Raw genomic sequence first — 13,590 nt, 5'->3', positions numbered from 1 at the left:
GATGTCGGAGCTGTGATAGAGCTTACATCAGGTTAGCCATGATGTATCTGTCATCTAATAAGTATCCGAACGTTCTGTGGGGCAAAGATGCTATACAAACACGTCCACGCCAAAAGGAGATACAAATATATATTTGTGCGAAAGTTCCACAACACACGTTCTGGAAATGGAGGCAACGAGTTTAATTCCTAAACTGCTCAACCTGGAAATACCTGGGTACACCATAGCTTGCAACAGTAGGATAAAATGGCGACATGATTTATGATTGTATTATGCCGCATTGTTTACCACGGAGGTGGGTGCTGAATCTTTTTCTTAAGAAAGAAGACACAGATATCAGTCTGTTAGAAGAGTTAAACATACTAATGAATTTAGACTCTTACAGTGGTTCAGAACGGTTCAAATGGCTCTGAGCACTATGGGACTTAACATCGGAGGTCATCAGTCCAATAGAACCTAGAACTACTTAAACCTAACTAACCTAACGACATCACACACACCCATGCCGGAGGCAGGATTCTAACCTGCGACCGTAGCAGGCACACGGTTCCGGATTGAAGCGAGTAGAACCGCTCGGCCTCCATGGCCGGTCAAGTTTAATCGTGCCTACCCTGAGACATTCACCGAGGAAACTGATTTCTGCATTACATGTACACTGCTTCTGATGAGGTGTCTCGGATCTGAGGAACCTAAGATAAGGAGGAAGAAAATTTTTCTCAGAGGTGCCATGAGCTTGGATTTAAATATAAGTCCTGTAACTTTAGTGCTGAAAGAAGTTTGTTGCTTTGCCATTATTTTGCTATGACATAAATAAACCATCTTTTGACTGAGAACGCTAACATTTTTAGAAGGTGAAAGCAGTCTATCATAGTACCACGCTGGTAGTTACAAACCTTAGGTGATCACGAAGCAGTACGGACCCTTGTCATTTTAAGGAAACTCGTGACGTTGCAATTGATTTAGGGTGGACAACACTTTCACAGCTGCTGTTTCATACAGGTATGCATGCGCCTCGTACAAGTGTTGAGGGTCTAGTGTGAGGGCTGCTCAGTGGTACTGTGTTTCAGGACCACCCACCATGTCGGCAGTTCCGGAGGTTCAGAACACCACAACCGAGGCCCTGGCCGCCCTGCTAGACGGGGGTGAAGGCTCCCTGGTGACGCTGGTGGCGGGCGAGACGAGGGTGGCGGCTCACAGGGCCGTGTTGGCGGCCGCGAGCCCCGTGTTCGCAGCGATGTTCGCGCACGACATGCTGGAGGCCAGCTGCGGCCAGGTGAGCGTCGACGACGTGGAGGGCCCGGTGCTGAGGCTCCTGGTCGCCTACACGTATACCCTGCAGGCCCCCCAGCTGCCCGACACGGCCGCCCAGCTGCTCTCGGCGGCCGACAAATACGGCTTGTCGGCCCTGAAGGCTGCCTGCGAGCGGCAGCTGATCTCTCAGTTGGCCGTCGAGACCGCAGCGGCGACGGCCGTCAGGGCAGTGAGGCACTCGTGCCCGGACGCCACCAGGGCTGCCGTCGCCTTCATAAAGGACCACCTGCAGGTGATGGCCACGCGGGGCTGGGTGGACGCTGTGCTCGAGTATCCACAAGAAGTCAACGAAGTCATCCGTCAACTCCGTGAGCCACCAGCAGAAGCCAGGTAAGCACGAATCCCTTTTTGGCAGTGCTAGTGTGAATTTGACGTCGTCCTTGCTTTGTTTGTCATGGGTTTCTTTGCTGCCTACGTTGCGTAACACCTTAACTTGATCTACTTACTGATCATCAGTCACGATGCTAAGTCTCTCGCTGTTTTCACTTCTGCTTCTTATCAATTTCGCCTTTCTCTGATTAGACTGTTCATTCCATTCAGCAAACCCTGTAATTCTTCTTCACTGTCACTGAGGGAATCAGTCATCAGCAAATCTTATCATTTCACCCTGACGATTAATTCCACTTCAATCTTTCCATTATTTCCGTCATCGCTTCTTCGGTATATAGATTGAACAGTAGAGGCGAAAGATTACATCCCTGTCTGACACCCTTTTTAACCCGAGTGCTTCGTTCTTGGTCTTCCACTCTTACTTTACCTTCTTGCCTCTTGTACATATTGCAAATTACTCGACTTCTCCTCTGGCTTACCCGTATTTTTCTCAGAATTTCAAACATCTTGCAACATTTGATATTGCGAACGCTTTCGCCAGGACCACAAATCCTCTGAACGTTACGGAACGTCAATTTTCTTTTCCGTTCTCCTGTGTATTATCCTTCTTAGCAACTGGGATGCTTGAGCTGTTAAGCTGATTGTCCGATAATTCTCACACTTCTCTGCTCTTGCGGTCTTCCAATTCGTGCAGATTATATTTCTCTCAAAGTCAGATTGTATATTGCCAGACTCATACATTCTACACACCAGTGAGAATAGACGTTTTGCCACCTCCTCCAATGATTTTAGAACTTGTGATTGAATGTTGTCTATACCTTTGCCTTCTTTTCTTCCATTTTCACGAGAACATCTATACTCATCCGTTCACAGTATCTCACTTTCTGCCATGCCTTTCTATTGATACTGAATCCTACTCCTGTTATCTGCTGCTGTTGCTACTACCCTATTCTCATGTGATCAGAAATCCTTTCCTTTACTTTACTTTACTTTACTTTCCTTTTCTTTCCTTTCCGCGTCACTGACACCCACTACAGCTAGATACGTCCTCAGCATTTCCCTTTTCTTATTTTCTAGCTTCCCAACCACATACAAATTCCTTACTTTCCACATGACGACTCGTAGAATGTTATCCTTTTTTGATTACTCAACTTTTTTCTCATGGTCACCTCCCCCTTGTGCCTCCTCGCCTGGAGGTTTGAATGGGGGACTAGTCTTGCCAATGGAGAGTCTGTACAGCACAGACTTACTGAATCACATGCCTCATTGACGGACGTTATGTATCTTTAAGCAGTGGTTTACATTGCCTTGTGCATTCTCATGTTGTTGATCATTGCCAATTCTTCCTCATTTAGGACCAGTTTCTGACCTCAAGATAAAGTGTGCCCTGAACCTCTGTCGGCCCCTCCGCCCTCTGTGGAAAGGCTGTTGGCTGAAAGAGGGTGACACCTGATGCTGGAAGTCTTCAGACACCAATGCTGATGATTTGTATTAAAAATTCAAGTGATGGTGAGGTTCAAACCTGGGACTGAGGACTTTCCTGATTACTAAAAAAGACGCTACCCCTGGGTGACTGGCCCCAAAGAGCAGGGTATGACTCCCTGAGATATCCAGTAAAGCAGGAGCTATGAGCACTGGGGCTAGTCGTGCACACTGGGGGCAAACAAGAAGAGAATACTCCAGCCAGCACAATAATATTGTCACACTCAAGGCTGTGCCTTACAATCACATTTCCTTCTCGTCTCTGTTCAGCTATCGCCCTGAATATTTTCCGTGCATTCCCTTTAACAAAGCAGACAGGAAATCTCTGCCCCCCTGTCTTTTTTGAAGTTCCCTGTGGCGTTACCAGAGGTTGTCCACGGAATCCTATGAGGTTTCCTGCTACTGGGATACAGCAGATTATATTCGCTGTCCACCTACAGGTGTACGACATATCTCCCACAACGTCAGTATTGATGTGACGTTTTCATCCAGCTATCATTTGTTGCCTCTGTCTCTCGGATACATATGCTTCATACAAGTCTATTTTGTTTCCTTTTCAATTAAAAAAAAATCCATATTCAGTAGACTACAGGTTACTTAACAAGTTGTAAACGTTGTCCATCAGATAAAATTGCATACACTGCGTAACCCATTTTTTTTCTTTTAATGGTGGCCTCTACTGCAAACTGCTCAACACGAAAATTATTGTTTAAGAAACACATCACCACTGCTGTCTTTTCAATGAATCAAATTGTGGAGACATTAAATGCATATATACAGTTCTATTTCCTTTACTCAAATGCAGATTTTGAATATACTCTTGATAACTTTTATAGCATAGCTCTTGTAATTCTTGTCCATCTTCTTCATTCCCTCGGGCTTGTCGATCACCTCTGAATAACATATTCGTACATGTCCACAGAGCATTTCACACGGTGGATTACTGTCGACTGTTGAAGCAGATAGAAACGTGTGGAATAGGTTCCCATGTATGTGAGTGGACCTCAGCTCTTAAGTGACAGAACCCAGTATGTTGTCTTCAGTGGCGAGTGTTCGCCAGAGGCAGGAGTGCTCCACAAAAGGGTGGTGGGACCGCTGTTACTGTCTGTATACATAAATGGTCCGGTGGACAGGTATCTGCAGCTGTTTGGTGATTGTCCCCTGGTGTACAGTAAGATGTCGTCGTTGAGTGAGTGTAGAAGGACACAAGGCGAGTTGGACAAAATTTGTAGTTGGTGTGACGAATGGCAGCCATCTGAAAATGTAGAGAAACGTAAGTTGATGCAGGTGAGTAGGAAAAACAGACATGTAATGTTGAGGTACAGCAGTAGAGGTGTTGCGCTAGACACAGAGGCGTCGCTTAAATGTCTGAGCGAAAGTTCGCAAAGTGATACGAAATGGAACGAGCGTGAGAGGACTGCGGTAGGGAAGGCGGGAGGTCAACTTTAGTTTGTTGGGAGAATTTTAGGAAAGTGTGGTTGGCCTGTAGATGAGGCTGCATGTAGGCCGCTGGTGCGACCTATTCTCGAGTACTGCTAGAGTGTTTGGTGTTCGCAACAGGTATAATTAAAGGAAGACAGCTATAGGACTGAGAGCTGAGCTGATAGATTTGCTACCGGTAGTTTCGAGTGATGCAGAGGTATTGTGCAGAAGCTTCAGGAACTCGAATCGGAATCACTGGAGGGGAGGCGACGTTCTTTTCGAGGAACTCTGTTGAGAAAATTTAGAGAACTGTTTTTTGACGCTGACTGCAGAACAATTCTAGTTCTGGCAATGTACACTTGAGACAAGGCGTGTGAAGATAGGGTGAGAGGCGTTGTCGCTCGTACAGAGGTATACAGGCAGTCGTTTCTCCCTCGCTCTACTTGGGAGCGGAACGGAAAAAGCAGTTGAGAACTTTTTATATGTACCAGTTACTACTATTGTTTCATATGGTTGCTGCTCCACCTACATTGATTATTTTGTTCTGAATGCAGCAGTTTTATTACGTCTGTAGTTTCTAGCTGGTATTTCACTTGTCTTTGGAGCTTCTTACTGGCTCTCTCGCTTGGGATTAGCCTTTAACTTGCATGAGCTGTGGAGAGAGGTTCCCGCGACATTGGTTAAAGTTCAGCAATGCCAGATCTATACAAGTATTTTGATGTTTGTAAGTGAAGATGCGATAATGAATCAACACTGTCTGTTTGTATTTCATACAGACACCTGACTTCTTTGTGCCATGATCTAAATTTATGCACAGCATTAGATACAGGAAATCAGTACTTTTTTGAGACTGGTCTAAAGTTACGGTTTAAGTGTTTCTACTACTACTGAAACAGAAATTTTACTCGAGATCAACATAGTTGGGATACGTTTACAGTTCCGAAGACCTTTTTAACTATAAATGTAAAGTGTTACGCTGCCTGTAGCAGTGTGTAACTTGGTTTGTGTACAGAATTTTCAAAAATTGCAAAAAGTTACACAAAGTTAACATGACTGAGTGTAGCAGTTGTGCAGGATACTGCCTATCACAGACCATATGGTGGCTTTCAAAGTGTGTAAGTAAATGGAAATGAGTGGTTTGAGTGGATGTGTCTTGTGTTGTATGTATGGTTATATGAGCACATGTGACGATTAGTATGCAGCGTGTGTGTGTGTGTGTGTGTGTGTGTGTGTGTGTGTGTGTGTGTGTGTGTGTGTGTGTATCAGGGAGAGTCGTGCTGGTGCCCTTGTTGTATTTCAGACATGTCGACCAACTTATTGTGTACGAAGCAGTGACTTTTATATTTTTTGTCGGTATGTCAGGAAATTTCCATGTTACTGGTCTGAATCACTTAGCTGTCTGGTGAGGAAATTGCATTACAGATACGTTTAGTTTCTAGTGTTTTCTTCCTAAGTGACAGAAGGAATTGGTACCCAGAGAAGGTAGTTTTAGGGGTGTGTTTGAATGTAGATGAAGGATTGGGTGGCAACTGCATGCCGAGGTGAAAGGAGGCGGATCTGTGGAGTGAATTATGAGGAAAACCAAATGAATTTGTTAGGAGATGGAGTGCACCTATTTTTAATGGGAGATGGGTGAAGTTTTTGATTATGGGCTAGTGGTGTGGATCTGTCTGTAATACGCTGGTTAACCCGTATCGCAGAAGCGAGATTTCTAGATTTGTGACTTGTCGCTCGGAAGAAGTGAATTCCGAATTGTTGGCAGTTTTGCGGCTGTGACAGTTTCTTTCATTTGGTGTGTGTGTCTCGATAGTAGAGAGTAAGTGTGTCGATGTTTTGTGCAGGAGCCTTTCTGATGAAGAGCGAGGCAGGAGGCTGATGAGGGCGGCTGAGGAGGGGGCGGTGAAGGAGGTGCGGGCGTTGCTCGCGGCTGGGGCGGACGTGGGGGCGAGGGACGGGGGCGGGTGGACCGCTCTGCACTGCGCTGCACTGAGAGGCCACGCGGCTGTGGTGCGGCTGCTGCTCTCTGCGGCGTCCGACCCCAACGCCAGGACTCAGGGGGGGCTGACGCCGCTGCACTGGGCGGCATACAATGGCAACACAGAAGCGGCGGCTGCGTTGCTGCAGGCCGGAGCCGACAGGGGGGTGAGGGCTGATGACGGGGACACCGCCCTGGACTTAGCCAGGCAGCGAAACCGGCAGCAGCTCGTCAAGATGCTAACACAGCATTAATACGTGCCAGTAGTACTTCATTGTATAGGATATTAAAATAAAAAATTGAAAAAAAAAGATCGCTTTCTCTATTCATTTCTACCTTTTGCAGTCCACACAATTACTCCAGTAACACCACAACTACTGCAACAACAGGAGATATCTGTAAACCAACGTGACAAACCTTCCTTTTCAGAATTCACTCTGTAAAACATTTCACAACCAATTTCTGCAAAAGCTCAGCAACAATTGACAAATACTCCATCATTCATAAACTCCACTTCTCTCTCCCTCTCTTGTGTTTCTCGTCTCACATACAATATTCAAACAGCTTACAAGAATACAGCCGACCTCTCTCACAACCGCCTGTATTTCGAAATGTAAACACCCAGTCTCTTCCAAGAGACAAATGCGAGAATACCGGTTGTTGTGCGTTAATGTTAGTTCTTTGCACCAGTCTCCTACATTACCTAATTACTGCAAACTATTTGCTAGCAGTGTCTATGTTGCTACATCACATCACTGCGAACTGCACCATACTCATATTACTGCCATATAAGCTGTTCAGTTAGAATGTATCTTCACTTGCGACCTCACACTGAATTCACTTCTGTGCGTGCATTGCACAAGTACTTTTCGTGTTTAATTGTAATGTCACATTTGTAGCAGTGCTCACACCACATCATGCTCACACCATCTGCAGGCTTCTTGCCAGCTCACCTTCAAATAAAGAGAATTGAAGAACCACCTAAAATCATTAGACTCCTAAACACCTCCCTTGCTGCTCTTACAGAACAAACTACCATCTCTCAAGGAATTATACTCAATCGCGTGAGACATGCAGCCATCACTGGAATTATCCGGCAGTTTCCCAAAGTACACTTTTGCGTCTCTGTACACGCTTTGGAAGCAGACCACACTTGGAACATTCATTCCCCTGTCTGCTGTGATACAGTTAGACTTGGCGTCCCCGTGCGTGCATGTGTGACCAAAGCGGCAGACTGCATTCTGAACAAGAGCTTCTGTGGCCCTCATGTGGCGGCGTTACACACGGAAGCTCCTCAACATTCTCTGTGAGGAAGCAGCGGCGCCAGGAGACAGTACTGGCTTGGTGAGTGACCTCCACGGCATTGATGAATACTTCAGGCTCTGCCAGTTGATCCTCAACATAAATAAATGTAATATACTGTGCATACACAGGAAAAGGAATCCACTACTGTACAATTACACTGCTGATCACAAATTGCTGGAAACAGTAAGTCACCTACCGTAAAATATCTAGCAGTAACTATCCAGAGCCACCTTGCGTGCAATGACCAAAAATACCAATTGGTAACAAACTGCAGTACATCTTTTCTCAGCGATTCCATAATCACATGTTTTGGGCTCCTAAATCCAAATTTCGTGCTTCCTGCCCTGTAGTATGTGGAGTTCACAACGAAAGCCTCAAAATTTTCCGACTTTTCTCAGATTTTCATTTATTTCACAAAGACTACGTGTTTCTCAAAGTTGAAACCCCAACACAAAATTAAATTGGACAAACTCTTCTACAACATGCAGCAATCAGCAGTGATTTTCTGACGGCGAGTACTGACCGCGCTAGAGCGTCCTAAAAAAACGCTGACTCCCCAAAATTCAGATCGCGCCTAACGCCATTCACCTGTTGCACTCTGCTATTACGGCACTTTGGAACGGTATGGCACACTTCAGTAGACGGAGAACAGCCCAGAACTCCACCTGTGTTCTTCGCATCGTCAAACACAATAGCACTCACGGCAGACATCTGCTGTCCAAACAGACGTCATATATTTTGAAACGTGTTCGCATTTATTTAAACTAGTGCTTGTAAGTGTGTGGTTGGTATCTGAGAAATGGCTAAAATTTATTTTGTTATCGAAATACGTAAATCTCAGTCCAGTGCGACAGAAATGTGTAAAAATTAAATTTTGAACGGAAGTATGCGAAGCACATGTTACACGATGCGAAATCCAGGCTAGCCCGTACAGTGACCAATTCGCCTGCGAGAGCGCAGGTGGTTTTCAATGTAATTTATACATACCATTTGTTTGCAAAACAGATAACTGAAATTAAAATATTGGTCCTGAATACTGTGAATCCTTATCTTCAAACTTGTAAACAATAACTGCAACAGATCTGAAGTCGTGTCTATTGTGCAAATGAAGATAAAATGTAACGCATCCCGCATTGTGTCAAAACTGCTCCAAAATTCACAAGATAACGCCTTTCCGAGATAATTTACCGATCTGGAAAGTCTGAAATGATAATTTCACAGATACATTCTGGTGTGAGGCGGAGGACAGTTTGAGTACCACAGCTTTTCCGGCCTTTTCCTGTTGCAGTAGCGATGCTAGAAATATCTTTGAACTACTCGTCTATTAAGAGCTCTGAATGGAAAGTAAGAAACCCGGAGAACATCTGGCGTGCATTTCCTCGCCATGTTACAGTTTTAGGTGGAACCTTTAACCTGCCACCTCTGCAGTGGGCGACATAGGTGGCTGAGAGCGACGGCAGGGCCAGGGAATCGTGAGAAACTGATCCAAGTGCTTTACTCAAAAACTACCTCGGGCCATTAATCTGAGAAACGAGTCGTGAAGACAGCATCTTAGACTTGCAAGTGACAAATAGACCCGAACTTTTAGAATCTGTTAGGGTAGAACGGGGAATCAGCTATGCCAAGACCGTTACGGTGTTACTGAATACGACCGTAAACATAAATAGAAAATAAGTAGGGAATATTATTGTGCTTAGCAAGAGCGACGAGAAACAGGCTTCAGGTTACCTTTCCTTCCTCTGCAGCACCAACAGCGCGGGTATCAGTGGAAGAAGTTGAAGAGCATTGTGAAATACGCTTCAGACAGATGTGTACCGACCAAATGCGTTTCAAGCCCGGTTTCACAGCGATGAGTTTACAGCACTTGTTTTCGTTTAAGTGCGCGTCTGCGCACGCCAGATCACGAGACAACAAAGAAATTTCCGAGATCCGAATTTCATCGATGAAAATGACGCCAAAGAAACGGTTGTTTCTGGAAAGAGCACCATATCTGTAACATGTTGCATTACTCTCTACGTAACGAAAGCCCGTGTAAACATTCGGTCTTGTCTGTAAGGCAGAAACGCTTACGACACTGTTATTCACGTGCAAACAGCAACAGGTGGCGTCAGACTGCCCGCGCAAACGGCCGGCGCAGTCGCCGAGGGGAAACTCGCAGGTGGGGGAGCGACGCAGAATGCGGGCAGCGAATCCGGCAGAGGGCCGCGCATGCGCAGATGATGTGGCGGGGCGGGAGCAGGCGGTAGGGGCGGTCCGACCACGGCGGCGGAGAAAAGACCGGCCACACGACAGGGGGGCCGAAACTAAGTCAGGACGATCACTTCCCACATAAAATCTGTAATACTGTTTAGCGATTACTGCTCCAGTTGTACTCAACAATTTCAAAGTCGGTGATGATCGCAGACACCGGTGTCCGGCTGCCATTTAATGTCCCAGTATTACAAAGATATTTTCTCTCGCCCTCCCAGCAGTTTCGTAGTTATGTCACAGCACGCTACATCTGTCTAATGGCAATCTACTATGTACTAACACTAAACATTATTTCGATAACAACCTCTGTTAAAATTAGTGCTCTGGATGATTTAATACATGTAATGTTTTATTTTTGCAGCAAGTCTCAATGATAGGTATAGGTACATCCGCTGACTTTCAAGCTGTCATTACTATCGATCCAGAAATCAACAGCGCAACGGCAGTTCTTTTAAGGGATGGGTTTACACCTGAAAACGTCCAACTTTATCCCAGCAGACGTGCAGTTGCATGTTCTGTCGCTGAGACATTCCGCTTAAATATTTACGCGCCATCCGGGACTGACGTTACACATGCACGATCGGACTATTTTTTTTAATCAGGATGTCACACGTCTTTTGGTAAATGTGTGTATGCGAAGCACACGCTACACGATGCGAATTAGAGGCTACTCAGTATATCGAACAATTCGCCTGCGAGAGAGCAGGGCGATTTCAATCTAATTTGTATATGTCATTTGTCTGCAAAACAAATTACTCTGATTAAAATGTTGGCCCTGAATATTGTTCATCTTCATGTTTAGACATCATTTACCTGTTTGAAACATCTAAAATGATATATTTTCACGGATACATTGTGACAGTCACTGTACCTTGCGGTGGACGTGAACATTGATGGTAATTAAATTTGTTGGCCTAGCTGTCCGAACGGAACGCTCCTCTGTTCTGGAACCAGTTACTATTAAGAGAGTGATGGAACTGTCAAAAACGTACGGTACAGGTCCAGCGCGACAGCCGTCTGGAGGCAGAAAGGGTGCCAGCATCACAGAACCAGCAGACGGATTCGATACGCCCGCGCATGCGCAGAAGTACGCCTTCTGCTTCTCGCTCGGGTGGCCACCGGCCAAGTGCAGAGTTTCGTAATGCACACACTTCACGACATCTTTCATTACGCCACCCAGCTCTACAGTTTCAGCACACAGTGCCTCTTGGTGAATAAAACAATGAAGAGTCAAAATGTCTTTCCCGAATTCATCCCTGAGCTTATTTTTCAAACGAGAAGCAAAACCTTGGTGACGCCCGATCATTTGTGGTGCACCGTCTGTCGCTACACAATGGAGCTTATCCCACGGCAAATTCATATTGTCCACTGATTCACAAACAGCTTCAAAAATGTCACGTCCTGTTGCGGTGCAATCGAGTGCTACCACATCCAAGAGTTCTTCAGTTACTTGCAGCTCCATGTCGACACCACGCACAAAGACTGCAAGCTGAGCACAGTCCGATATGCCGGTGCTCTCGTCAAGCGGTAGCGAAAATGCAACAAAGCTCTCCGCCTTTTTCCTGAGCTGTGTCTCTAAATCCGCCGCCATGTCCAGGATTCGACGAGACATTGTTTGCTTCGACAGGCAAACCCCTTCAATTGCCTGCACCTCCATTGGAAACAAACATTCTGCAACTGCTACCATGCACGATTTTACGAGAGGTCCCACCGAAAACGGTTTGCCACTCGTCGCAGTGATGTGAGCGACCCTGTAGCTTGCTCGAATTGCAGATTCAGTAGTGTTTTCTCCGCTCTCATTCACCTGAAAATCATAAACGCATTACAGAACACGAACTATGTTGCATGTTTTGATACCCTCCGTATTACGAATCCGTTTTTAAACATACGTCTACTGGTATGTCGTTCTTAAGCCTGGCTACCAGGTCTCTGCGTGCAACGCCTTCTACCTGACTGTATTTAATTCTGTATATTGTACCTCTTCGCAGAATTAAATACATACAAAACACAGCGGTCGACCATCCCTCTCAATGGATAGAAAGGTATCCTCCAGCAGAGGTACAGGGCTGCCGCGGGTAGTCATGGCTGTCATTGAGCACGGGTTATTACGGCTGCATGCGGCCAGGGGGCAGTGGGTTCGCTTTCCCCCTCCACGCGGGCTCCGAGCTGCCGCAGTGAGCGCTCCGGAGCGCTCCGGCTCCCTGGAGCTCGGTTGGAACAGCCTGGTGTAAAGTGTCTGGTAGCAAAGCTAGAAAAGCAACTGGAGTGTGGGAAAGGAAAGAAACAACACACTGTTGTCCAGCGTGTGATGTTGCGCTGTGCATGCCAGAATGCTTTGAACCATTTCACACGAAAGCCAATTACGTATACAAATTATTTGTAAAAAAATAGTAATTTAATTTAGTTGTGTATTAAGATATTTTCTAGTAAATGTCTTTCAGTTTGTTTGTTTCCAGACTTCAAAGTGTTGATTTGTTGTTCCGGTGAGAGGCAACAAGGCCAGGCTCACTCGATTGCGGGGCCAGCGTGTGTGGCGGTGGTGTTGTGACGTCACCACAGTGTGTCGGCAAGAGGCGCCTGCCGCGGCCTCCAGTTGATGACAGACTGAGGCAGAGAAACTGCAGACACACTCACTGAGGTCTTGGTGACGCGACACAAAATTACAACGTTTTTCTCTTCCATTATCGTCAAGAGAACTAACATTTTCAATATGTGGAAAGTAGTATTGAAAGTCTAAACCAGATGTAATCACTGACCAAATGAAAGGAGGTGGTACTGATTTCTGTACGTTTCATAGCGTGCTTTTGGGCAGGGCATCTCCACTTTGCAAATAAAACACAGTTGTTGACAGAGGAAATGGTGGCAGCCAAAACACATTCATAACATGCTGGAAAAGAACAGTGCTATTACTACAATTCATGTGGGGCTCTGTAGAAAACATTTGAGGCAGCAGAATGTAATGTTTAAAACGTTAACCAGATGTAATTTGTTATAAAAAAGATGTTCTCAAAAAGAGTGTTCGAGTAGGGCATCTTCCATTTGCAGATAAAATGCAGTCATCGGCAGAGTACACTAAATGCTGATAAAGAACAGCAGAATACCCCCCGTTACCACATTCCAAATAGGAAGGTGTAGACAGTAGCCTTTGACGTTGCAGAGAGTAATATCAAAACATGTTAACCACATGTAATTACTTACCCAGTGCTGGAAGGAAGTACTTATTTCTCTTCATTTAAAACCCTCCTTTCGAGCAGGGCAGGGCATCTTTCCTTGGCAAAAAAAAAAAATAATAATAAAATGCAGTCGATATCAGAATAAATGGCGGCAGCGACGTGGCGCTCATTAACCTGCTGGTAAGGAACAGGAGACAGCATTTGAGGCAGCAGGGTCCCGTATGAACAGTGTCTAACCAGGTCTGTTTACCTACCAAGCGGAAGAAGGGAGGAGCAGCTGCGTCGCTGGAAGGTGTCCACGTGTTTGTCGTCGCTGCTGGGGAGAGAGAGGGGCGCTGGAGT

General features: G+C 45.7%; 1 protein-coding gene across 1 annotated transcript in view; it reads left to right on the top strand.

The window, feature by feature from the left end:
* The window catches only part of LOC124720503 (speckle-type POZ protein-like), a 39,512-nt gene extending 32,718 nt beyond the window's left edge, over window positions 1-6,794 (top strand). The window contains exons 2-3 of the mRNA XM_047245860.1: window positions 1,068-1,641; window positions 6,387-6,794. Of these exons, the coding sequence (XP_047101816.1) occupies window positions 1,079-1,641; window positions 6,387-6,774 (951 nt within the window). The 5' untranslated portion in view covers window positions 1,068-1,078 and the 3' untranslated portion in view covers window positions 6,775-6,794. The remainder of the gene's footprint in view (window positions 1-1,067; window positions 1,642-6,386) is intronic.
* Window positions 6,795-13,590: the final 6,796 nt, after the last annotated feature.

Source organism: Schistocerca piceifrons, chromosome 11 (assembly GCF_021461385.2).
Source record: "Schistocerca piceifrons isolate TAMUIC-IGC-003096 chromosome 11, iqSchPice1.1, whole genome shotgun sequence".
In the NCBI taxonomy this organism is placed as follows: domain Eukaryota; kingdom Metazoa; phylum Arthropoda; class Insecta; order Orthoptera; family Acrididae; genus Schistocerca; species Schistocerca piceifrons.
The sequence above is the reverse complement of the archived record's forward strand: the minus strand, read 5'-3'. Positions and strand labels throughout refer to the sequence as shown.